The 27,908-nt window shown below is 40.8% G+C and overlaps 2 protein-coding genes across 7 annotated transcripts in view; both read right to left on the reverse strand.

The window, feature by feature from the left end:
- Nucleotides 1–1,310: 1,310 nt before the first annotated feature.
- Nucleotides 1,311–15,904, reverse strand: dpysl5a (dihydropyrimidinase like 5a; the record flags this gene model as incomplete). Its single annotated transcript, XM_084045333.1, has 12 exons — nt 1,311–1,396; nt 2,873–3,041; nt 3,726–3,933; nt 4,219–4,361; nt 5,698–5,839; nt 6,198–6,354; nt 6,691–6,766; nt 6,859–6,903; nt 7,202–7,270; nt 8,006–8,185; nt 8,711–8,869; nt 15,644–15,904. 12 exons carry the CDS (start codon nt 15,902–15,904, stop codon nt 1,311–1,313), a joined length of 1,695 nt encoding a protein of 564 aa, XP_083901459.1.
- Nucleotides 15,905–24,260: 8,356 nt separating this feature from the next.
- Nucleotides 24,261–27,908, reverse strand: part of LOC311036560 (DNA (cytosine-5)-methyltransferase 3A-like) — a 45,022-nt gene continuing 41,374 nt past the window's right edge. For 4 of the 6 annotated variants that reach the window (XM_084045315.1, XM_084045313.1, XM_084045318.1 and 1 more), the window contains 4 exons: nt 27,531–27,631; nt 26,548–26,617; nt 25,768–25,886; nt 24,261–25,175 (listed from right to left, as the gene is read on the reverse strand). In XM_084045315.1, the coding sequence (XP_083901441.1) occupies nt 25,010–25,175; nt 25,768–25,886; nt 26,548–26,617; nt 27,531–27,631 (456 nt within the window). In that variant the 3' untranslated portion in view covers nt 24,261–25,009. The remainder of the gene's footprint in view (nt 25,176–25,767; nt 25,887–26,547; nt 26,618–27,530; nt 27,632–27,908) is intronic. The other 2 variants (XM_084045317.1, XM_084045316.1) reach the window with 1 other exon arrangement.

Below are 27,908 nucleotides of genomic sequence, written 5' to 3' on the forward strand. Positions count from 1 at the left end.
CATATGAAGGCATTTGATCCCCTGAAAACATGACATTTATTTATCTAAACTGTAAAAGTTGCAAAGAAACAACAGACCAAGAGGATCAATTCGCCCTCTGTATGCATCACAGTGGTGGTATAGGTTACATTGGAAAGTGCCAGGAAGTAAGCACAACAGTCAGAGGGAACAATTGTACCCTGCTATTTCAGTGCAAGACCAGAGGAACATAAAAATTGCAAAAAAGAATACTCTGTCTAAACAATATGACAGTTGTCAACATGATCTATGCTGACTGGTCGATGGGGTGGTACAGTACAGTATATGTGTGTGGAGTGTGAGATGATTACTATGGTGAGATAAAGGCAGTTTGTGGGTGGTGTGAGTTTTCCTTACAGTGGAAAATTACTACCATTACTAGCATTTTTACCTGGGAATGCTGCATAATTCCAGTGTTGAAATTGTGAGTTATGGCTATGCCACAACATAGGCTACTGTATGACTAAGTGCTTATACAGTATGTATTAGCATGCACACCATAGACTCATTAACATGTGGTGTGGGTAATGAAGAATAATGGTAGACTGTGTACAATGTTGTAAACATGTTTTGGAATGCTATTTTGAAACGGTTAAGTTACTATACTTAGACATCATACTTATTTAAAGATTGCTAAATACAATATTCCGGAAGAGCAATACGACATAGTAAAATAAATAAATAGACATATAAAAAAAGAAATTCCAGCCTGTATTCAAATGCTTTTCAACAGCTGGTTAATTGTAACCATATGTTTTGTATTTAGTGATGCCATATTAAAGTCATGTCAGTTCCTTTGTAGTGACTTATGACATTTATTTCACAATGGCTTGCAGTAGAAAGACTCCATTTGTGACACAATAAATCATGTAAAAAAAAAAGGCAGCTAAGTAGTACATGATACAAGTGCAAAGTCGTATTTAACAGTGAGGTAAAACAATCATAATGCAGAAACCAACTCGCTCTCATATCCCTAAAACTATTAGTAAGTTACAGTATACAGTACTTCGACTAATCTGATCCAGTGGCCAAATTAACTACCTGTTATCTGCTGCTGTCATTTGGTTAACATTTAACTGAAATTTGTTATGTTTATCCATTTAGTCAGTATTCTTGGCTAACACATACAGTATTACAGTATAATGTTCCACTGACCCTGCCCTAAATAACTGTGTTGAATCCAAAGTAAAAATGTGACCTTAACTCCCCTCCTCAGGTTTTCTTGCTGGGCCGTATGACATTTCCTTCCGGCTTCGTGCTCTGCTTTGTGGAACCTCCATTGGTTACCATAGTTACCAGATGCCGCTGGACCGCCCCCCGGGAGGAGCCAGAATCCTAGCTGAGGATCTCTTTGGAATCTTGTCATCAAGTTGGGAGCCTGACAAAGAATGGGTAATGGGACTGTGTTAGTCTCCAAGGTTAAGTAAAACTTTGGATACAAATCCACTGCAGATGTTGGGGCATTACATTACTTGCTTCCTAAAAGGTACCATCTCACCCGTACCATACATTATCTCTAAAAGAGTCAACGGCACCAAAGCACGCAATAAAAAAATTAAGATAATGGTGTAAAATCAAACACCCCCCACCACACATACGATACACACATGCTCACACGCACACGTACACACAACATTTAGTTATTATGACGATTATCCCTCCCTACAAATGTCTGTGTTGCCACACCTGCCAGTGAGAAGTCTGCAACAGGAGGACACAGTACCTCTGTCCTACTCTTCCCGTTCAACACCCCCAATGACAGGTGCCACCCTGGGCTCAGGGCATCCCTGTACATAATGTTTTTATCCACGGCACCCCTAAATTACAAAGAGTCGAGGAGCGACGTGTAGCAAGGGTCCGCCGGGCTTGGGAATCAGAGCCTATATGGTACTCGCCTTAACCAGCAAGCTAACGGTGCCCCAGCAATTCTGTTTGGGTTTTTTTCAAATTTCTTTAATCGTTTCCACCCAGTTTGAGCCAATTAATTGAATTTGGATGTCCAAAGACGTAGGTGGAGAACTCTGATTGTCTGGCTAAGCGAGACTATTCAGTGTTCAAAATGGATAAATTAACACTGCTGTTACTGAAAGGAGTAGTTCACCCAAACAATTACTTATTTTCTATTAATTACACTCCCCACGAAGCCTTGAATTCATGTTGTTTTTGTGGCATTCCTGAGCCAATAATTTGATGACTGGGTCATCGGTCAGTAGAAGACTCTTTCAGTCTCCTACCAAGGAGTTCAAGGCTTCATGGGGTATGTAATTGATAGAAAATATGTGTTTTTTTGGGTGAACTACTCCTCACAGGTCTTTACTGCTAATTGATCAGCAGAACAGACAAGGTTAATCAACAATCACTAGCCATACACAGATGCAATCACATCCTCTGATCACAGATCAAAAGAGTTAACAGGTCTTGTATATTAGAGAAGCTCAGTGAAATCAGATAGTTGTAAGGCAAGTTGTAAAAGTATTGTTTTCAATGTCTGTTAAAACTTCATCATGTTTACTCCTCCTTAGTTCCTTATTTCTTTCACAGAAACATGTACAAATAGGAAATGGGATTTTAAATTATTTGACAATAGAATAATACATCTATAGTTTGCACTAATAGATTGGTGCATGAGTGTGGCAGCGGTGTATGATTTGGGTGTCAGCTGTAAGCAGCAGCTACAACAGGGGTTGTTGCTGCTGAGGTGCGGCAAGCAACACCTGCAAGCAATTGTTCTGATTGCTACCAGGTTTTTAAGAGGCTTGCTCATCTCCTACGGACCTACACTGATAAGGTGCTACAGCTTGTTGACAGTGCATATTAGGACATGGGGAGTTTCTGTTTATGTATTACGCCTTACCAGAAAGACTAAAGCCGGACCCATGGAGGTCTCTCACCCCCCCATGCCTGGTACAGGGGCGTGTGGGTGTGTCCAGGTCTGAAGCCCCAAAGTCCTTCTTTCCTGAGTTGGTCACTGGAACAACATCACCTGTGTAGGGCTCTCGTTCCACAGCTTTTACAGCCTGAACCTGGCACTGATGGATCACACACACATGTACAGAGGTGAGTGACACGCACACACACACACGCGTGCACATCAGTATCAGGCAGCAACTGTGCTATCGTTGATAGGTTACTTTTTTCAGAAAAAATGTTATCAAGTCATTCACTCCGGGAAAGTATCTGTGTCATTTTAGATTTTAGCTATATATATAGCACATTGATTGGTTGGCCATACAAAAATAGCAGATATACAAGCTCATAGCGTGTCACTTCATGCAGCGCAATCACCTTGTAGATCTGCTATTTTTGAAAAATCTTGAAAATGTGTGCAAATCTTTTTAAATATGTTTATTTTTAAAGCTTTGAAAAAGAACATTTCTTAACTCAAATCTTTGCTTCTGGAGGTCCCTGGAACAAAATATTTTGAGATGGAAGTCGGCGGCCAAATGCGTATAATTTTGGGGGTCTTTCACATGAAAAGGTTTGAGCACCACTGATATAGCAACATACGCTTTTCATAAAACTGTTAGGATTTAGAAGACATTTTTAGAAACGGCCTCAGGTCTTAATGTGTTAAGGTACACTGCACCTAATGTCTACAATATACCGTAAATGTGTCTGTATTCATTTAGGATGCCTCTGCATGCCATATCTACAATATGGCTTTTTTAAGTTTGAGCACTGCAGATGTATATCTGATGATACTGTACCTTTTCCCTCTGGACCATCTTCTTGTAAAGGTAGTCTGGGAAAGTTCTGAGTGGGTAGAACTTTCCGGAGCCCTCTGCACACGTGAATATGCCATTTTCATAAACCAGCCGGCCACGGCTTATGGTAACTAGGGGTACACCATGGCAACGGAGTCCTTCATACAGGTTCATATCTCCCCCTTGGAACTGGTTTTCCACTGAGATGGTCCTGTAGAGAACAGGATTAATTTAGATAACTAAAGATTAAAACAATTTAAAGTAAGACTAGAACCATACTGTAGGTATAGGCCAATAGTAAAAATATGTCTTGGGCTATATTTTGAAATTTAAAAGCAATAAAATATGTAAATTACAGGGATCTCAAACTATAACAACTGGTAAAAAAGACATTACTCTCTTCACTGAAGTGTATTACACAAGAAAACATGATATATGATAGATCCTACAGCAGAGAGACAAGACTGTCGATTCAGGGATGGATAGAGTTCCATACTTAGATCCCTCGGGGTCCCAGACCACCACATCAGCGTCTGCCCCGGCAATTATCCTGCCCTTCCTGGGGTATAGGTTGTAGATCTTTGCTGCATTCGAGCTTGTGACTGCTACAAACCGGTTCTCATCCATCTTGCCTCCGACCTAGGGCACATGACGGGGTTAACCTCTTAAAAACAAGCACATAATACGTGAAAAGCTGCAACTGGCTCTTGGTTTGCGCGTGAAGATTTAGGGACGATTGATTGAGTGGTTTACACCATTGGTTCTCAAAGTGGGGTCCGGGGATCCCCAGGGGTACTTGAGGGGGTTCCAGGGGGTACCCAGCCAAATGTGTTAATATAGCATCACAATAATTATGACCTTTTATACTTTGGCTATTCAAAAATAGCAGATCTACAAGCTCATAGCGCGGCACCGAGTGCCGCGCTATGAGCTTGTAGATCTGCTATTTTTGAAAAATCTTGAACATTTGTGCAAATCTTTGAATATATATTTTTTAAAGCGAACATTTGTAACTCAAATCTCTGCTTCTGGGGGGTCCCTGGAACAAAACATTTTTAGATGGGGGTCCGCGGCCAAATACATATCATTTTGGGGGTCCTTGATCCTTGACATGAAAAAGTTTGAGAACCACTGGTTTACACTAGCTGCGTGGTCACAGATGGAAAAGTTAGTTTGAGACATTTTTGTTTTTATGCAGCACAGTAGCAAGACGGGAAGGAATGATGGAGGGACACACAACACTGAGCAACCATGAGCTAGATTTGAACACATGATACCAAGGTCTGTGGCTAAACGGTACACATAATAATTGGCTGAGGGCCTAGGTATACCCAAGGGATTCTTATAGAGACAACTAGAAAAGCGCAGTTTACCCAATGCTGTGTCATGGGGTGCAGCGATTTAGCATGTGTGGCACCCGCTATGGGGGTAAGTGCACTTTTTGCTCTGTGTTGTTTAGAGGCCCCTAAATGTATGATTCAGATTTGGAGCAAATGGGACACTGTGTTCGTGATCGGTGGCATTTTGTGTGAAACGGGCCCCTCCTGCAAACTTTGAAAGCCAATTGCAGCCAATCAGAAAGAAATTAGAAAAATCGGACAGAAAAATCTTGATCACATTACTACAGAGATAATGTGTACCAATTTGTGTAGTTTTGGACACAATCTGTGTGAGTACTAGCAAAAAGTATGTTTTGAAGAAAAACGCAAAATGTCAGAAAATCTTCTCAGGCGTAAGTAGGTAGAGCCTATATGTGGAGTTGCGTCATGAGCCCCGGAATCCAGGGAAACAAAATGTGATTGTACATCCTATGGTTAAAGAGTTCTAGGTGGAGGTTCTTCCTTGGAACTGGGGACATGCTGAAGAAGGCTTTTTGGTCCCATGTTGTATGCACCCTAACCATTCAGCTATGTTGGATATTTTTTGAGGAGTTTGCTTTCTCACATCTAAGGGAGAACAAAAGGTTTACACATACCACTCCTCTCTCCCAGATGACGCTCATGCGGTCCTGGATGCCTGGGATCCCATGGGGGATCTTTGTGAAGTCGTCCTTGCCCATGGACTTCTGTTTAATGGTGAAGGGCCGGTGGTCAGACGCCACAACATTTAGGGTGTCACTGTGGAGAGAGGAGGGGTGAGAGCAGGGACGCAGAGAGCAGATTTGATTTCGGGTTTTTCTTACTTTAATTCGGTTAATTCGGTACAAAAAAATGTACTCCATGAAGTGTAGATGTGTGGCAAAAAGGAAACGTCTCTCCATCGCGCACCTCTCCATTCAGAAATGGATAGCAAGAACCGTCGTCCTAAAACACCCTCGCCCCGGGTCTAATCCAGCGGCCTCGGTCCGCGGAAAAAAATGGGGCAGTGTGTTTTAGGACGAGCGTTCCGTTTTCCACCCGAGGTTTTCTCTTTTTCTTTTTTCTTCGTCCCAGAAGTGGGGGGTTCTGTCGTTCAGTAATCTCTGCCTTTGCTTACCTTCCTAGCAAGCTCATTAGAAAATTTGGTGTGTTTGGATCCAGGCGGAGGGGAGGTACAGTAACATAGGCAGCAGCGTGGGCCCAGTCCTGATGATAGTACTGTAAACCGTTCAGCACAGCATGCGCTGTGGTTGTTTCCCCATGAACAACCTTACCTGTCAATAGATCACAGCACATGATACAATATTCTAGAAATACATGGTGTGGGGGACCAGTGCATCAGACGGTGCAAAAAGGTGCAAACACACTCAATATCTAAATTAAAACTATTAATTTAGATATTTTACAAATAAATGACTACCTGTTAAGTTAATCAACTTCAAGACGTGGTAATCAATATTCTTATGTATTGATATAAGATGACTAATAGGTTTAATTGTACAACATTTTTTTTTTTTCATATCTGTAAGTATGAAATAAGTATGCATTGATATCTCAATGTGGAGGAATGACATTCTTCACATGGAAATAGTTAAATACGTTAGCCTTACCCTGCATCTTGGCTGTGGCCACAACATCTCCAGCAGACATACTGGACACATTAACCAGGTAGATGGGACAATGGGCCTAAAATAAAAAAGTACATATAAGTTGTGAGGATATGTTATGCTTTGTCTTTTATTATGGGCTTCTATTAATGTGCTAGAGATTGTTCTCACCCTGTTGGCAATGGTAATTGCCCTGTGGGCTGCCTCTGCTTCCAACTGTTAAAGGAAAGAACATTGTGATGTGATCATGCAGCATATCGGGTCTTTTGAGTTTGCTGACATCTAAAGGATAAAAGTCATCAAGCGTTAGACTGACCTTGGTACAGTACTAATGCAAGAAACACAGCTCCAGCTATTAATAATGGTTATGTTAGATGTTGACGTGTGTTAGGTTTAGGTGTGACAATGTGTTTCTATACCACGTTTCTTTCTCTTTTCTCTTCTGTGTTTGGTTAGAAAGTGTAGTAAAAGTCTTGATAATCAGAAATAATCTAAATATGAATAAGCCTCTCACCTCTTCAGGTCTACTGACTTCAATGCCCTCTGGACCGCTGATTCCTAAGTCCAATGCTTCCTTTGCACCCTGGAAATAGACAAAAGAAAGTCATAAATCAAAACCTATATAATGTCCACTAATTCAATTGATACAAAACTGTTTAACTCTTCCACTGCCAGAGTGAGTAAATAAATAAATAAAGCCCTGACTGCCAGCGATTTTTTGATTTTCTTACCTTTTCAAGTAGTCACAGAATATTTATCTCCAGTATGATCAATCCCCTGATGGTTGCTAATCACGGAGGGTTTCACTGTGCTTCCGCAAACATTTACTTAATGAGGTATATTGTCTTAACATTTTTGTACTCAATACAGTAAATACATTTTGTTTATACTTAATTAAAAGAAAAGTGGCACATATTCGGAGAATAACAGATGTTAAAGGACGGCTTCACCCATTTTCAACCTATCTTCATATAATTGGTCCTCACTACTGCTCATAATAATATGGTACAATTTTTGTCTACCCCGTCTGTGTCTCAGAGGAGGGCTGTGGACAGTTCAGAAACCCACCTACCAGTGACATCATCGATTGGGAATCCAAGCTAAAAATGTGATATTGAGTTAAAAAACAACAACAACTGCCTAATGATGATTTCACTGGTAGGTGTGTTTCTGAAGTGTCCACAGCCCTCCTATGAGACACAGACCGAGTAGAGAAAGAAATGTTGCCATTTTATCATGAGCATTGGTGAGGACCAATTGTATGAAGATAGGTTGAAAATGGGTGAAGTCGTCCCTTAATGAAATGATTGCTACCTACCTCTGCCACCAGTTCTCCATTTTCAGCATGAACCCTGGCTATGGCTCCAATGTCTTTACAGTTTTGGAGCACCTGATAGAGTTCACTGTCCCTCAGCATGTACGTATCCTTATAGGCCATGAACATCTGGAAGGAATTCACTCCTTTCTCTCTCACCAGCTTCTCCATCTCAGCCCGCACCTGCAAGATGAGAAAGTGAATGAGTAATACAATCCACTTCCCTCAGTATCTAGCGTATTGTACTGTCAGAACAAGGCAGGTTAGTGCCTAACAGTAGAGTGTGTGTGTGTGTGTGTGTGTGTGTGTGTGTGTGTGTGTGTGTGTGTGTGTGTGTGTGTGTGTGTGTGTGTGTGTGTGTGTGTGTGTGTGTGTGTGTGTGTGTGTGTGTGTGTGTGTGTGTGTGTGTGTGTGTGTGTGTCGCCAAAAGCCCTGCATTGTAATACTTCTATAGCTTAATTCTACATAATTGTACATGATTTGGTGTGTACATATTTCAGTATGCCAAATTCCGTATATATGCAAATATACTTTGTAAAACAAAAACAATCTGTACTGTAGGATCCCGGGTATTAATTTAACTCTGAGAGTGACCCTTTAGTGTCCATTTGTTCACACTAGTTACATTTACACTGTATGAGTTCTGATTCTTGTTTGTAGAGAGACATCTATGATATGTCTGATGGGGGATGTGTGGTGTGACAATACCTTGGGTCCCCACCAAGTAACTCCCACATGCAGAGCGTAGTCACAGCAGGCTTTAGGGTCTGCCATGCTGCGGCACTTGTCATACGCCTCCAGCAAAGACTCATTCTTCTCTGGTAGCACATGTCCTATTACCATAGTGGTGCCACCAGCCAGAGCAGCCTAGAGGAAACATACACATACAGTAACATTCAGACATTTGGGCACATTACGGTGTGTCTACTATTGTCCACATTTGTGTGAAAATGTCTCACTTGTTATGCCTTATTATTTTGTGTTCTAAACTGAAACTGGAAGAAAAATTGAAAACGTGGATCTCTGGATCCACGTGGGAACAGCGTGGCTCCAATGTGGGTCTCGGACTTAATTTGTGCAGCCTGTGATGTCAGTCATCTAGGATGTCAGTCATCTATAACATATCAATGATGTATAAATCCAAATTTAAATCTCAACTACTGAATTACTCGACAAGTTAGGCTATGCTTTTTAGGAATGTATGGAGTAAAACATTCCTACGGTTTTCTTCGATTTTCACCTTTTAACAACTTTCAACCTGGTGTCCCTATTTTGGCCATGTCAGGGGCAAATCTTTCAAAATCTCTAAAATAGCTAAAATACCTTTTTATTATTATGTCCTGTATTTTGTTGAATTGTGAATGTGAAGCTCTTGGGTGTATCAAAATTGTCACCGCAGCCCCATCTCATGTGTGTACAGAGAGGTTGCTATAGTAAACCTGTAAATCTATCGGTGGTTAAAGAGCTACTTCCTATAATGGTGAGTAATCAAGACACTTTTATAGCCGCAATCATCTGCCCTGTGATGTACACCACATAATTCTTAACTGCTCCCAGTACCAACTACAGTATATCTTAATAACCCAAGCAGTGCTCAGAAATAGTTACAAAAGCAAGGATAAACTATTTTGTGTATAAGTGCATGCTTCACTGAGCATCTGTCAGCTGACCTAGAGAGTAGAGTAGTGTCTAAGGGTGGGGGTGGGGGGGGGGGGGTTGTCTGAGAACTATTGTTTCCTAGCACAATTGCGTTAAGTGAAAAGGGCTTCGCAGCAGCCCCCCTGTAGCCATGGAAACCGAAGCCGATCCGTATTTGTCTCCGGACTTGGTCGAATATGCGGCAGCAATGGATTGTAGGGGGAGAGGGGCAGGGTAGAGCGAGGGATGAGGGGCGGGGAGAGGTAGAGAATAGTAACCCTCTGTTGTCACCAGTGTATACCGGCCCTCATTCCAGTGAATGGGCCCTCCTGACGTGTCTCTCTTGAAACATAAATACTATGCTCCCAGCTTCTGTCATTTCTGAGAGCTACAGAACCATGACTCATCATTGTGGCTCTGAAGAATAATGGGGGTAGCCCTTGTAAGTCATCATGCTGACTCTAGTGTGTCTGGAAGTGGTGTTGCCTTGTGCTTGCTACAGCATCGAGAGCAAATTGCAACATCATGCTGACAAACAATAGAATTTACAAGCAGTTAGATACCACATAACATCACAATATAAAAAAAAAATACATTTATTTCTATTTTAGTATTTTGTGTTTATTTAGTTCTTGGTTTCTACTATTATGATGTTAATTTTAACTATGTTGCTCATTTTATTCCATTGTACTAAGTGCTACACAAAGACATAATAGAGACAATGGACTTGTCCCACTAAACCACCAACAATAACCAACCGCTTGCTTTTGGGTAGTTAAGGGATCTGACTCAACTAATATGTGCATGTGATATTGATAAACAACATATTGTTTTATACTCCTGTGGTCTGGAGACAGACAGCCCCCTGCAATTAGGACTGTGACAAGAAAATGGACAAAGGAGAGCATGAAAGCAGTCCAGAATGTTTTCTGTGACACATTTTGAGAGAACATTGTTGGCCTCAAATAATGCATCACTGAAAATATCAGTACCCAGAGGAGGACTGTTCATTTTTGCAACAAGGACTGCTACAGGAGGAAAGTAGATCTGCTGAGTTAAAACAAAACTACTATGGACAGGGTGAGGAGGAGTGATCTGGGGAAATCCCATATGGGAAAATCCTTAGGGGTACACCACACACAGCAACCCCAGGACTGGGCCGTAAGACCTTTTAACATGGGACCATCGTTGTGGAAAACATCCTGTCTGGCTCCAGTATCAAAGAAGGAAAGGCCCAAAGACCTGAATGACCGCTGACCTCCTATGTCATGAAGAAAACCAAGAGCAACTGGAGCTGGCTCACCTCTGATGACTCATGAAGCCTTCTCTGGAACCATTGCAAATTACTTATCAGCCTCATAAGGGTGCTGATGGTGCTATTGGCTATCTACTGCAATGGGCCAACTCCCATCTGGATGGGGCGCCGGGGCGGGCACACCGTGACTATTGTGTTCTTCAAATTCTCTCTCCAGTGCCTTTAATACTATCTAGACAATTCTGCTTGGGGAGATGCTGAGGAACATGGATATCTCTGCTGTCGGGCAGAAACCAGCTAACTCCAAAATGTTCATTTTTCAGGAAATGACAAAAACAAAACAAAAAGTGGAGTTAGGAGGTTTTGTTCATCATTGATAAGAACAGCTAAATGGACCTCCAAGCTCACAATGAGGTTGGAGGTCAAAAGGGGGTGGAGCCTGGAGTCAGCAAAACCAGCTAACTCCACCCCCCTTTGGTGGACTTAGCTGGTTAAGCAGAAAGTTTGAGGATCCAATGGAGTTAGCTGGTTTTGTCCGAAGCGCTTTTTAATACTTTTCATTGGTTCAATATTTTTTTAATCAACACACAGACGTAAAGGGTGTTCAATAAATCAATAAATCAATATTTTCACCCAAAATATTAATTTAAAAATATTTTTCCTTGCACCCTGCTCCATTAAAGCAGAAAAGGCTCCAATTGTCCGAGTTGCTTCAGTGCTTTCTTCTTACCTATTATTTTATTAACTAGCAAGATTCTGCTTTGATAGAAAATGTTGTATCTGTATAACCATCATGCAAGTTAAATTGCCTATCTAACTATGTTATGCAGTTTACAATGTTAAGTCAACCACATGTGCTTCTTTGTATCTTGAACAGCATATTCATCTAACATAAACAAGGAGGTTCGCTGGAAGGACTGTGAAACCTTGCATGTACTTACTTTACTTATCGTCTTCGTCCCGGTTGGGGCATAAGGCCCAACCGGGACGCACTGGTCCTCCAGGTTGGGGGTTGGGCCTGGGGCTAACAACCCTACCCCGGAAAACAACAACTGTTACAGAAACTGCAAACCTTGCATGTAGAGCAGGAATTTCAGGGAGGCCGTCGTTGCCCCTCAGTTTGGCCTTGTGCCCCTCAAAGAAATGGCATGCCCTGAGGCCATAGTGGCCTTAATGCCCCAGCGGACTGTACCACTTTCTCCTCTGTCGCTTTCTTGTCAATGTGTAGACACCAGTGTCTCTTTCTTGTCATGTAGACACCAGCGTCTTTTGTTGAGATTCTGAATTCTTAACTCTACTGAATCCCCATCCTTAAACCAATCTAGTAACTTTGATTGGTGCATGGCTGAGCATGGATCAGATTGTAAATACCATCATTTATTTATAGTAAGATAGTCTACATATTAAATTTAAAATCATCCTTAACCCTTAAATTCGATCAATCCTACCACTCAAACAGAGAGCGTCTCCTTCCCAAACCCCAATGGTTCTAATCAGCCCCCCGCCCACAGGAGTGGCCCAATTCACTCACAACTTGCTACAAAAATCGCTCATGAAAAACTATATAATCTCCTACATTCCATTTTCCACCTTCACATCTGTCTCCTTCACTAATAATCAAAAAGTGCTATATATTTCATCTCGCACTTTACTTCCGGATGGTTCGTTTTGCACCTTCTTTGCCACATCCGTCACGGGACAGAAACAAGCCCTGCCATGCTCTATGGAAAAGAGCCCAAAAGCGCGCCCAAAAAAGCCCAAAATCGCTTACACACAAAGCAGACCTGGCACCCCATTTCAACACAGCAACATGCAGCCAATCAGCGTCGACGGCAACGCAGCCTACGCCAATCATGTGTGAGAGATCTACAAGCTATGGGGCAGAGACGCCGTGTGCCATGCACCGTATCTTAGCAACAACGAAAGCGCTCACTCTCATTGGTCGTGTCACGCTAAGAGCAGTTTCCAGACAATGGCATCTCAGAGAGCTTGCTGTAGTGTTTATATATCTATGGCTGTAGCCATCACAGTCAGTCGCAGCGACGACGGACAGGGCGCTGTGATAGTTGGCATGTAGCTAACGCTAACGTGGTTGTCATGCCTGCAGCGGCTGTGCAATCACTTTGTCAACAATGCACGTTCGTGCGGTAACTGTTATTATTGCTGCTCCGTTAGTCCATTGTAGATGGTGTATGTTGTGTGTGTCTTCTGGTGTAGCTCCACAGCAACTCCAGTAACTAACGTAATGGCAGGACCGCCCCGTGCAACGCACGTTTAGCCTGCATTATGGTAATGTAGTAATTTCAGACCATTTCGGTCCGATTAGGGCAGTGGCTACCCCCCCCCCCCCAAATAATCATATTCGAACTGGGGACCCCGCCAATTTTGTTTGACTCCGTTCCACAAGTCAACATTGTGAAAATAGCAGATCTACAAAGCTCACAACGCCTCACATTGAGAGGCGTTGTAAGCTTGTAGATCGGCTATTTTCAACATGTTTGCCTCTTTCTTATATTATTTGACAATGTGGCCAATGTATAGTTTATAGTATAGTTTGTTGACTACTTTTGTTGCAGTAATGGTCTTTTCCTTCACTTTAGCTTTTTTTATTGTCTCCGCCAGGCCGAAAGGCATGGCGCGAGAGTATGTTTTACCCCCTGTCCGTCCGTCTGTGGAATTCAGAACCTCTGCCCCATTTCTTTCACATGGCCCTGTTATAGTGCCACCAGGAGGCCGCTTTTTGCAAAACACATTTTCTCACAGTACTGCTACATATTTTGTCCTAACATCGCGCAAATCGATACACAGTATCTCTATAGTCATTAAAAAAAACACGGTCTTTCAGATTTTTCATTTTCCATCCTGATTGACTAAAAATGGCTTCCAAAGTTTCCAGGACTGCTCCGTTTTGACCAAAATGCCTCAAATTATGAACACAGCATGCACTTTCCGTGCAACTTTGCACCCACATTCCCACTATGCCGAGCAAGAAATTCCACTTGAGATTTTTCTAATCAGCCTCATGGTGGCGCTATAACAGTCCGATTTGTGTTTTTACCTATACCTGCACCAATCTGTGTAAAACTTTGTATGTGCACTCTCTAGAGGTCAAGGAAAAACCTTTCCCCTGCATTTCTCACATCTACCTTTTCTAGCTCCACCAGGAGGCCGACTTATGTACAACATATTTCTTTACATTACTCCTTCCGATTTTATCTACATTTCACGCAAATCGGTACACATGATCTCTATAGTCATGTGATCAAGACGGATCTGTTTAATCTTTCATATTCCATCCCGATTGGCTACGATTCACATCTAAAGTTTGCACAAAATGCCGCAAATCATGAATGCAGCGTCCGATTGTGGTCAACTTTGCACGCACATTCACACTATGTTGAGGAACAAGTGCTACCATTTTAACATTGGCCTGTGGGGGGTCCCCATCGACTCTACCTGGCCCTTAGGTGGGCCCCACCTAGGCAATTCTATGTGGGGCCGAGGTGGGTCTTAACTGCGATGCCCATGCGGGCTATAAGTCGCTTCTACCTGGCCCTTAGGTGGGCCCCAACTAGCCACGTTTATGTGGGACCAAGGCGGGTCCTAACTGGGTTTGCCCATGCAGGCTTTAACTGGGTTCTACCTGGGCCCTAGGTGTACCCTAACCAACCAGAGTGCAGTGCCCATCGCTCCAAATGTTGTGACGTCAGGGCTCTCAATACTGCACATTGGTGGAGGAGGAGGGCCCGCAGGGCGCCCGCACACATCGCTGAACCAATGGTAGCCCACGGATGTTTCCTCTGGAGATTTAAAATCTGCCCCTCTATGCCACATATCATCCGCGCTACAGGGTCTTCACTGACCGAGCCACGGCCCCACTGGCCCTCATGACGCTATGCCACTTATATGCGCTGCCAAGTGGCTGCGGGCGCTACGTGGGCGTGGCGGCGGGCTAGACGCGAGGCCCTGCGTAGCAGGGCCGAGCTTCTAGTTCTTTCAATGGACTAAAATCTTGTTTTATTTGATGGCCTTCCTGCCATGGCATTTGGCCTTTGTGCTCTCAAAAAATGTACAACACCAAAGGCCAAGTGGCCTTGACCCTAAAATGACGAAATTCCAGGCCTGCATGTGTTCCCAAATAATAGCCAGCGTCTTTTTGACTAGGGGAGAATACTCCCCTTTAAGTTATGCCTATACAGTATATGTGTTTAAAGTACTGTAATGAGCTACAGAGGTTAGAACGGAATTTGACAACATGTGTGATTGATTGCGGTGGCCTGTTCTCTTGATGGCTCTCAATAAAGTTCATTTGCATCAACATACAGTATTTTCTACCCTTTGTGTGGAATTTTCTTGTAAGCTTGGCAACTCACTTGTAGATTAAAACTATAATTTCCATGACATCACATCCGTAGCAACATAAACAGAGGCAGAAGTGTGGTCCGTTATTCAGAAATAGAGTGCAGAAAGCCTTGATGAGCCAATCAGAATCGAGTATTCAACCAAGCTGTTGAAGTTTGATATTCAAAATGATATATGGCCCTTTTATGGCATTCAACTCTTCTAGGCAATCTCCAACATGTTTCCTATCATTGTGCTGCTGTAGTATTGTTTTCATAAGACATAAAATGTTCACTTTCAGGTATTTTCAGGTCTTTTTCTCATGCCTATTTTTTTCTTTCTTTTTCAAGTTAGCGTTCTTTCTTTCACATCCCTTCAAAGTTGACATCCAGCCAGGGTCTCCCTACCTTGGTGCCGCTGTAGTAGTCATCCGCTGTGGTTGCATTCATGAAGTTCTCTTCGAGGTGCACACTGGTATCGATGCCGCCTGGCATGACCAATTTACCTGTGGCGTCAATCACCTTGGCCCCACCCGGGATCATCATCTCCTTCCCCACCTGCTGGATGATTCCGTTCTCAATGTAAACGTCAGCCTCCAGGGTGCAGTCATCATTCACCACCTTACCACCCTTTATCAGAATCCGACTCGTTGCTGTGCTGGAAGACATGGCTGTAGCTCTGGAAGAGACGGCTGTAGCTCTGGAAGAGACAAACACAGTAATTAATTACTGTGACGTTTTATTGATGTAAATTTTCTTAGTTATGTGTCTGTTGAATGTCAGTACGGACGCACAATTTATCCTTTGTGGTTGCATCTGTTTTATTTCTTGGTTTTAGTTTACAACATGAATTCACCATATTTTGTTTAATCAGCAATATTACAATTTACAATTAAGGCATTTAGCAGACGCTCTTAATTCAGAGCGATTTACAGTAAGCATAATAAAACATTTAATTTCAGGAGACATGCTGTAGTTGAAGATAAATACTGTATTGGTTTTAAATGGATATATAAACTACAACAAGTGTAATAAAACAATTATATTCCACAAATCATCAAACATTATTATTAATTCTCAATAATAATGGTCATCACATATATTTTGATAATTAATGGGATTATTATTTCAGCCAAAATCTGGCAGTACTATATAGTACTGTATGTGTTGTAGTCTTACTAGCACTGATAATAGCCAAAGAACCCCATTACTGTACAGTACATCACAAAATAAATAAACAAAACACTATGACAAGGACAAACCCAGATATATTTGCTATTAACTTCCCAAAATGAACAGCTGAACAGTAAACACGTTCAGCTGAAAACACAAATCAAAACACATCATATTCTGGATTCCTAAAATAAACTATTTAGGACAAGAAGAAAATAACTTCTACTGTACCTCATTTTGACTGGCTGCTGTAAGCCTAGCTGACAGAATGGTCAATGATATTGCTCTGTGCTTGGCATGGCCAGTCAGTCAGGCTGTGCAAGTGACATCAGCTACAAGACTGTGTCAGTCACTGCCTGTGACCTAACATCACAATGGGCAGTGATGGAGTGGTACATAGTCTACTTTTACGAACTATATAACTATGCTACTACCATGCAGCTACCAGAATAAAAAAAGATGTGTTCTGTCAGTCTTTAAACAAAATGGTATGAAGATATTATCCAATCCCCCTCCCACTCCCCTTTGTCTATAATGATGTGATGTGTGTGTGTGTGTGTGTGTGTGTGTGTGTGTGTGTGTGTGTGTGTGTGTGTGTGTGTGTGTGTGTGTGTGTGTGTGTGTGTGTGTGTGTGTGTGTGTGTGTGTGTGTGTGTGTGTGTGTGTGTGTGTGTGTGTGTGTGTGTGTGAGAGAGTGTCTGTATGCATGTGTGTGTTCTATGCTGGTGTGAGCACGCATAGACAGTGTGGATATATTGTGGGTGCGGCAACTTTACCGCATGGACTCCATAGATTCAGATTTGGAAGCAGTAAATGACATGGAAAGGGGCTCATCCGCTCATTTGTTGTTCACAGACGCATTTAAACACTAATAGGTTACACAGGGAGGTCTATAGATGCCCATTTCCTAAATTATGAAGAGCAAGGGAAAACACTATACACCTTAAAACTAAGTTATCATTTCATGTGTAGGCTACACATTGAAAGTTGAGAAGCGACTATAAGCCAATCGCGAAAAATGTATACAAGCTTCCAAGGCTATTTAAAATGATGTTGCCGTTTGGGATCATTGGATAAATAAACAATAGAAACTATAGGCTAGGCAGGCCTACTATAAACACACACTAGCCAAGCAATTCAAATGAAATGGCTTTAATCTAATTTAGCGTTTCTACTTTTTGCATTTTAGTAACATGTCCGCACCTTTCAGTGCTTTAGCATTATTGCCTAAAATGAATTAATACAAAAACGTAAATCGCATGCAATTTAAGATGATGGAGATTTGTATTTAATATTATCTTTATGAAGGCCGCTGTGGGCATTTTACTGAACCGGAATTAAGATGACACTTTCACACATTATGTGCCCTGACACAAAGAAACCGGTCTCCATCCTGCAGAATGTTCATTACCGACCTAGAAACCGCGTTTCAAACAGTGTGCTCTCTCTCTCGTCCCTCCCTCCTCTAATATAGATCAGGTTGCTAATGGCACAAAGGAGCGACACGTTAAAATTCTGCATCTCCCCTGCCCTCTCAAGTGGTCCAGATTGCACTCGAGGTGATCGATTTACAAGAAATGATGGCAGGAACAGTAGGCTATTAGGATGTAGGCTGCCAATCAAGGGGCAGGGTAGCCACTATAGACACCCAGACATGCAGCTGTGGGTATAATGGGCAGCCCTGGTCCACAGCCTGAGTGAGTTCTCTCTAACGCCCGGCCAGGCGCGCTGCTCTGCTCATTGACCGAAGATTCCACTGCCGTGCGAGGTCTCCATCTTTAGTAACAATAAACAAAACTATTTCGCTACTCACCAAAAAAAAGTTTGTTTTGTTTTGTTGAAAGTCTGTTTTCCAGGGTGGGAAGCCTCTCAGCACCCCACCTTCTCTGTATAATACACTTTTTGGGCAGAAAACTAAATATGTCCACCAGTCGGAAATTGTTTTATTTATTCACCTGCGCCCTCTACAGATCTGGCCAATATAAATTACCATTGACCAGATCTGTAGAGGGCGCAATGGAGTAAATAAAATCATTTCTGTCTTGCGGACCTATTTAATTTTGTTTCCCCAAAAAGTGTATTATACAGAGAAGGTGGGGTCCTGAGACGCTTCCCACCCTGGAGAATAGACTTTCAACAACAGAAAATAGCGTTTGTTTCAGTGAGTAACGAAGTAGTTTTGTTTATTTTTTACTAAAGACGGAGACCTCGCACGGCAGTGGAATTTTCGGTCTATGAGCAGAGCAGCGCGCCTAGCAGGGCGTTAGAGAGAACTCACTAACGCTCTGGACCAGGGCTAGGATAATGGGTAACAGAGTGTCCAGATCGCTGCAACTGAGAGATCTCCGCTGTATGGACTAATAAACCAAGCTAAACTTAACACTACCTGCTAGAACAATGCCGGGTACCACATACCTGTTCTATGGGCCTACTGCTCCAGGCGTCTTTATGGTTACTTTGTGTGACAATCACAGTATGCTACAGAATCCGTATAGCACGTACAAGGATACACAGCAGATGCCTCCGTGGGACCAGCAGCCGATCGCAGCATCCCAGAGCTGCAAGACGGAGAGAGATGCTCCAATCACCAGCATCTAGAGCCGGCTCTGTAGCCAGAGAAACCAATTGCCTTGGAGTTAGGGCGTGTCCACTGAGAGGTGGTTCCACTATTAGAGAAAGTGGGTGTGAACTGGGAGGAATAACATAATGAGGGTGTATAATAAATCATTTGTAATCTATTTTGAATGCGATATAGTTGTTTTAATGAATACAAATATACACCTATGATATAGGTGTATATTTGTATTAATTCAAACAGCATTATTTCCTGTATGGGCTAGTCAAGTGAACTGCAAGCTACATAGGCTTGACTATTAATGATAGTAAATAAGAAAAATAAATAGCCTAATCTAGTATTTTAATTGTTTATGTTAAGTGTTAAACGATATAAAATAGGAATATTTGTAAATGTTCTTTAAAAAAACATGATGTTCCCTTTATGCCCAGACTCTGTGGGATCATCTTCACATCTTTGATCCAGTGCTTTGATAGTAGAGGCTGCAGGGAACCACCCTTTTTTTCATCTACTGTGTGTGTGTGTGTGTGTGTGTGTGTGTGTGTGTGTGTGTGTGTGTGTGTGTGTGTGTGTGTGTGTGTGTGTGTGTGTGTGTGTGTGTGTGTGTGTGTGTGTGTGTGTGTGTGTGTGTGTGTGTGTGTGTGTGTGTGTGTGTGTGTGTGTGTGTGTGTGTGTGTGTGTGTGTGTGTGTGTGTGTGTGTCAGGACTGTTATCTGTATTCTGTACCCAGAATCATAACTAAGGTGGAGAAGCAGCATTTAGTTTTCATGCACCACTATCTGGAACAAACTCCTAGTTGTGGTGATTAAATTCGCAGATGACATGACAATGATAGGCATTACAGTGAAGAGACAGCCTACAGGAGCGAGGTCAACAGCCTGACACAATGGCGCCAGAAGAAAAACCTCTCTTTCAACATTGACAAGACCAAGGAGCTGATGGTGGACTACAAGAAGAGTGGAGGAAGGCTGGATCCCATCAGTGTCAATGTGTCAACTGTAGAGAATCAGCAGTTCAATTTCCTCTGCATTCAAATCACTGTGGGCCTCTCCTAGGATATGCATACTGGTCCTGTGGTGAAAAGGGCACAGCAATGCGTTTTCACCTCAGGCGGCTGAAGAAGTTTGGCATGGGTCACAGGATCCTAAAGACCTTCTACAGAGGCACCACCCAGGATGCATCACCACCTGGCATGGGAACTGCACTGCCCTCAACTGCAAAGCGCTGCAGAGAGTTGTACAGACAATGCAGAGGATCAGTGGACGTGAGCTTCTTTTTTTTCTCCTAATTTGGCTTGTTGTTATAGTATTAAGGAGCCAAAAATCTAACAATTTTACTCTCATGTACAGTACCTGTACATTATGGGATGTAACAAATAAGATCTTGAATCTTGAGAAAACTGCAGGTCTGCTACAACTCTGAATTCCTTTTTTGTTGAGGTTTTAATTCATAATTTTTCCTGCCCTGTCATTTTATCCTCATACTTTCATCTATTTTTCTATTTTCTTAGCTCTTTAGTGACTATTTTTAATTGTATTCAAATGTCTTGAAGCATTTCCCCCATTTTCATCTTAATATTATTGTTGCTCATTAATGCTCTTTATAAGATTCTTATAAGAACCATTCTTGACATGAAAATGTTTGAGAATCACTGGTTTAAACAACATTAGAAACAAGCCCAAAAAAAACCCAAAGTCGCTTAATCAGCAGACATGGCAAGACTGATGCTCAACCTTTTTCATTGCTGCGGGACCACAATCAACAGTCTACAGTCTAATCTTTACTCAGAGATTAGTTAAAACAATTAAAGGTGAGGGTATGTAATTTTCTTTTGTTAAAATAAGTGTTAAGTGCTCTATATTCTGATAGTAATCATTGCTATAGAGTGTTTGTTCAGCAGTAACAGGAGTCTCCATGTCTCTCCAGCTCTTAATTAAACAGAAAATGAATTTTCAGGTTGGGATACCAATTTTATCCAATCAGGATAGAGAACTCACACAGGATAAAGATTAAACAAGTGAAATTGGAAGTGAGTGCACTAAGAAATGAGCAAACAAAATTGGAACTGGAACACTATAAAAATGTAGCTGATAAATCAGTACTCTCAATCAGTACTCGCTGATTGGCTGACATTTTGTAACCCACCTGGTAAATGTATTTTCTGTTAATTGAAGAGCTGGAGAGACAGGGAGACTTCTGTTATTGAACACACATCGCTCTTATCGCAATGAAACTATTAGAATATAGAGCTTTAACCTTTTAGCAAAACACTTTTTTTTAAAACAAAATATCACTTACCCTACCTTTAACATGAAAATGAATAATAACAAAGAGCTATGGTATTTTTGCACAAAAACAACACATTTATTCAAGTGTTCTCCAGCACAAGTACATAAGGAGCCTTTATCTTCTCTCTGGACACTAAACACAAGTATGGGGTAAAAGTGGAGAATGACTGCTACATTTGCTGTATGATCTGGTCTTGGAAAGAATCATAGGTCATAAACAGTTATGACAGAAAGGAAGTCACAGATGGTGTCTTTGAACAGCATCACTTAATATAGGACTGACCTTCCTTGAACAGTGAAATGTTATGTTGTTGTCAGTAAAAACAAAAACAAAAATAAAAATAAGAACAAAAAAGAAAAGGTATGCATCAATAAAAATAAAAATAATTGTTTTTAAAAAACAGACATGGAGGATATTATGGCATGGAATGTTGGATTAAGATGCGATGTGTATTAAGAATACATTATGCTACAGTAAGTTATTACTGATTTTCTTTCCTTATGAATATTTTCCCCACAGATAAGCACCGACTACAGCAATCTCTAGGCTAAAACAATATAGGAAACCTTTCATTAAATGTTATTGTTACTTTTTTTTCTCCAAGTACAAAGTTAAAATGCCTTTGTTAATATATTTTATGAGTGAAATTATAGTGCTTTATCCCCATTTACTACAAGGAACTTAAAAACAGTCATTGTCCATACAAGTTTTATTTCTCTTCCAATCAAATATATTTTCCTCTTGATTAAATAAAATGTTTAGCACCATTGGAAACACCTACAACCGCTCTTTTAAAACTGAAACAGAAATAAAAGCATAAAACAACACCATGTAGGGCTGTGCAGTGAAGTTTAAACCATCCACCTTAAAGCTGTTCTGCAGGCCTCCATTTAGGTCAGCTGACATTTTAACCACGATTCACTTATCACAAAAAAATAAAAAATAAAAGCTGAGAAAATCAATTTAACAGTACTAAAATGAATTAGACTTGTGGAGTCTCACCTATCAATACTCAAAGTATGTTTTGAATCAAATTTTTCATTCATTTGATTTTCCATTTTGAATCTAAGATTTCTAATTTCATGATATATATATTAGCAAAAGAATTATATTTGTACATCTCATACGTATTACGTAATAACAATTAAAAAAACAAAAACAAATTGGAAACAGTAACAGCAAAACTATGTACATAACTTACAAAAAATTATGAGGGTTGCAATGCAACCGTTGCATGTTCTGTACTATGGGAAGAGGGGAAAATTACATCTGGTCAAAATAATATTGTCACTATTGGGAAGAAACCTTGTATCTCCATATTTCTTTTGTTTTTTCATAAATGAATGCCCCATTTTATATTTCGTCGTATGACAGTGTCACACAAAAGAGGCGCAAATATCAACAAGCTCACAATGCGTCACATAATGATGTGTTGCGAGCTTGAACTGTAGATCAGCGTTTTCCTTTTAGGTAGAAAAATGCAGATTACAATGACATGCCTAAAATAGGGACACCAGGTTGAAATTGGTTTAGTCTGTCTGTGAGTTTTATAAATATTTAATCAATGAAAAGTATTAACAAGAGCTTGTGACTAAATAATGACTACATTGGATCCATTAAAACACAGGTTATTCTTTTCCATTTAATGGAAAGTAACAGTTTTGGACATATAAGGTTTCCGCCCGACAGCGACGATATGCCAAAGCACAAGGTTCAACCCAGGGGCAATGGACAAAAAAGTCAATAAGGTCACTTAAGAACTTAATTACACTGTGAAATTAAATTTCCCAAAACATTGTCATTTTGAATACTTAAATATCACATAAATAAGTAATAACATGTTTTGTTTTGATCGCCAAGTTTGAGAAAATAACATCTTGCCAGTTTTGAGTTCTGACAAACTACAGCCTAAATCCTCCATATTTAGCTTAAAGGTTACAATCAAGAGCATTGCGATGTTTTGAAAGCAATCCAAATTTGGATAAATATAAACATTTTTCTTTACTACTCATGGGTGGGTGGGGGGGGGGGGGTAATTTTATGGGGAAACGGCAGAGGACAAACTGTTTCTTAAGGGGACAATATATAATACAAAGCAAATTACATAGTTCCTTAAAACTCTGCCTTAAATTTTACAATCTTAATAGAAATAGAGACATTCTTTCAATCTGGTGGCAACAGTGTGTCACTGCTTAACCACAGAGGACAATATGAATGATGCAACAGAGGGACAGCAAATTTCATTCCATCTACTGTACAATGCGTCAAATACATGTTTCACATATCAATATCCAATCTTTCACTTCTATTGGCACAGCCCTACTGTATACAGAAAGTATTACACAAGGGTAGATCAGTTCACATCATAAAACAAAACAAAACAATTCACAAGGACCAAGATTTCCCTTAAGATATCAAGGAAATAAAAAGGAAGTATACATATAAAAGTGCTTTATATTGTTGGTAAAACAGCACAAAATTGCTATAAAAAGGTAGAAGAAAATTGTGAAGCCGCACCATATTATTGAAGATTTGCACCTGACAGTTTTGTTTGTTTCGTTTTTTTCAGTTTGCAGAGGTGGAAGCAGGGGAGGTTCACCTGGATTTTTTGTTAACACCCGGTCACACTCGCTCCATTAACCACGCTAACAGTTGTACAGTAATGTCACTGGTCAGGATGAAACTAGAAAAAAAGTAGTTCACCACAGACTTTGATCTCAAGGTTTTTTTTTTCTTGAATGACAGAAAACATCATCTCCCATGTGGCTAGCTTCATTTTCTGTTTGTGCAGACACGGGTAGTTGGGGCCTGAGCATAGCAAGGCTGAATGATTAAATAAGCACCAGTAGAATCATTTATAAAAGCTGTAAAACTCAGAGTAGATATGCAGAGCGTCTTGCAGTCTACTTTCAATCCTTTTTTCTTTGAAGTAAAACAGAACAGCATGATGTGTTTTTTGTTTTGTTTCTTTTCAAAAGTGTGAAAACGTCAAAACGGAAAACCTTTTCCAAGTGACCGTTTAAAGAGCTGCACCTCGTCTAAGTTGTCATGCCACATGGGCTGTGATGTTTCTTATCATCTTTGAGCACCATGGTGTTGTAACCATATTACAGTAGTACCTTTATAACCTTCAGTTGTGTATATAAACTGTAAACAAAGAGGTATATGTGATCTGGTGATTTGGATTCTCAGAGACACGGCTCTCTAGATACTGAATCAACTTTTTCACCACATCTCTGTGAGAATCAGTAGATGGAAGCATGGCTTCACTTTAGGTGGGAAATGTAGTCCACCTCTGATGTTGTAGTCCATCACCTAATGTTCAGCTGATGTCATTTTACCAACCAAAGCATTTAACATATCTTAAAATCCCTAGCTGGATTTCTGGTGTCTTCCTTTACGTCTTCGTCTCGTTTTAAATCCGATAGATAGCACTTTTCTTTCTCAGTGTCTTGAGAAGAAAGCAAGTCCTCAAGTATAGCTTGCACAAATAAATCAATAAAAAACAAAACAAATACTGGATAACACTGCTAAAAGGTAAAATGACATATCAAAAAATTAAATAGAATAAGAATTACATTGGAAAATACAAGAAATAATGTGACATTTCTACGTCCATGTTTCATTTTTGCAAATTATACGATGAGTATAATCTGAATATCAAGGCTCTCCTTTCTGGTCACAGCCAAAGCTGGGTGTCATGATGAATGGTTCCGTGTGAGTCGTCTCACTGTGTCTCAGTGCTCAGTACTCTTCTTCGTTGTCTCACAGGCAAAGTAATCTTTGAGTGGTGCAAACAGGTGGCGGATCACTGGGACGCTCCATGACCTCCCCAGGAGCCTCTGCCTCGCCAGTCGGCTCATGTTGGACACATCTGTATAATGGACAGGGAAGCCAAAGATCCTGGCATGGCAACCCAGCAGACCCAAGGGGAGCAGAGCAAACACAGACAGACAAAACAGATGGGAAGATGGACAGAGACACAGACAAACAGAAGGAGAGAAAAAGACAACGGGAGAGAGGGGACGACATTCTTAAGGCTTTGAGTCACATGCAATTTTATCCACAGCGCCTTTACACTACCATGACTGCATTCATTTTTAGCATGGGTGGTGGTCCCAATGAGGGAAATGAACTTCTAACCTTTTGAAGTGTTATCTAAATACTCTCCCTGTTGCCCGATGTGGCCCTACAGATTATTAATCGATAATCGATAATTTAATAAAATAGATTAAACATCGATCCATATTTTGGGCATGCCGAAAAAAAGTTTTTTATTTTTTCAGAAAACTTAGCAAATCTACAAGCTCACGTGTCGCAAGCTTGTAGATCGGCAATTGTCACTATATCTGTACTAATGCAGTATAAAATGGGCTTAAGTGGTTCATTTATTAGTTTAAATATAAAATAGCGTATTAATTATTTGATTAATCAAAAAGTAATAAATAGAATAATCGCTAAGAAAATAATGAATAGTTGCAGCCCTCCTTCTTACCTCTCCATTTCAGTACACCATAATATGTCTTCCTTTTCATTCATGTAGACAGGGAAGTGCTGGTCTTTGCCTTGTTTTATAGAATTGGACCTGGTGGTAATAGTCCTCACCTTTTCAAACTGCAGAGAGGTAAAATATCAAGGGAAACATTAGTACACAGCACTGTAAAATCCGGAACTACAAGCTCATGTGAGCTTAGAATATTTTAATGCGAAAAAGTTGTAATATTTTTGAAACATTTTAAATAACACTTTGGTCGAGGTTTTGGTTGATTTTGTTGAGTTTTATTAGGAAGAAAAGACGGACTGGATTCACGGATCTTCAAATAGTAAAAATCAACAGGAAATTTACATTTGTATTTAAAAAACAAACAGTACTGGGTTTTGTGATGTTCTATACTGTATGTTCTGAATCAGCGTTGTTTGTGTTTGTTTACGGGCTAAAAGAGTGACTTTGAGAGCTGTTTCACCATACAATGTAAGTCAATGAGGAGCATATTTTGAATGATCAATGGAACAAACATTTTTTATTTCTTGCCCACCTTTGGAGTTACATCATGGCAAGTTAACTACACAACCCAAACCTCTACCAAAGTGGTCTTGCCCTAACAACACAAATCTTGCCCTAACAACACAAATCTTGTATGGGGGTCCCTTGCACAGCCAAAAATATATTAATAGATATTAATTTGGGGGTGACATAAAATTGACATAAAATAAAAGTTAATAATAATAAAAGTTTGAGAAGCAATGACATAGTTCATTGGTTTGCTATATATACCTTTGCGGTTCTGCCATGCTCTAAACAATCCTGAAGTCCCAGCCTGTCAGAGTATAATGCAGACAGGGGCCTAGAGGGGTGAAAGACAAATAATGGTAATCAAACAATGTCTGCGGCAAAAATAGCCAATCTACAAGCTCACAACGCGTCGCAACAAGCTGATATATTTGGCTAACGTTTCCTCCAGAATAGGGATGCAGGGGTTCAAGTGGTTAAAGGAACTACAGTAGGCCTACGCGGGGACCACGCAAATCGAGAACGATGTAAGTCGAGAAAGATGAAATTTGGGAATGCATGCTCCACCTGGTGTTGCAATACCCGTTGTACCCGTTGTCAGAGTACTCGCTGTACCTGCTGTCAGAAAGAATAACCAGTGCTTTACACACTACCATACGATCTATCGACCAAATATAGATATGGTTATCCCTAACTTCTGTTGTGTTGATAACGTACATGGGCATAAATGGGAGACAGACAGAAAGTCAGATAAAGACAACTTGTGCATAAGAATGGAGTTCTATTGTGCACACTATCACTTATAGTGGTGCAACGGCACATGACACAACCCTTTGGGAACGATGCAAGTTGGAAATGCATGCCCCACCCAGTTATGCAATACCAGTTGTCAGACTACCCGTGGTACCCATCTGTCGGTGTCCCTTTTATGCCCATACTGTATATGGAGTTCCGTGTCAGGGATGCCCAAATATGGTATGGAGTCCTGGTCAGTCTATGACACCAGTGCTATGATGTCATATTGAGGATATCAGGGTACTCCATATGGGGATTTGTGTTGGTATAGTTATTTTTCTGTACCTGTCTGTCTGTCTGTCTGTCTGACTGTCTGTCTGTCTCCTTTTTAATGCCCATATATGAAGATCTTTGCCTGTCTGTCTGCCTTTTGTGTTATGTTATGCTCAGGTTGTGGGTTTAGCTGCTTCCCATTGCCTGCTCTATAAGTCACAGCCTGCTGGATCCCTCACCATTCTACCACCAACCTGTTCATGCCAGGAAGGTTACCCCAGAAGTAGCGTGCACGGTGGGCAGCAGACACCTCCTTGGCATCGATCATCACTGGGTTACACTGATGACAGGAACACAAAGAAATACACTGGTCAGACAAGAGCTAAAGGAAGATGCTATGGTATAGCTTTGGTATGGCATGACATATCAGCATGACACCATACACTAGCATAATAAATAGTATAGCATAGTACTGAATAGTATTATGTTGTTGTTGTTGTTGTTGATATAATAGTATAATCAACCTATTAAAGACCATATGCCATGTGTAAAACATTTATTGAGGGAAATACTGTACTATAAAACTAAAGAAGCACTAAGAATGAGCACTGTACTTT

This window comes from Gymnoscopelus microlampas (genome assembly GCF_963454915.1).
Source record: "Gymnoscopelus microlampas genome assembly, chromosome: 20".
Taxonomy (NCBI): Eukaryota; Metazoa; Chordata; class Actinopteri; order Myctophiformes; family Myctophidae; genus Gymnoscopelus; species Gymnoscopelus microlampas.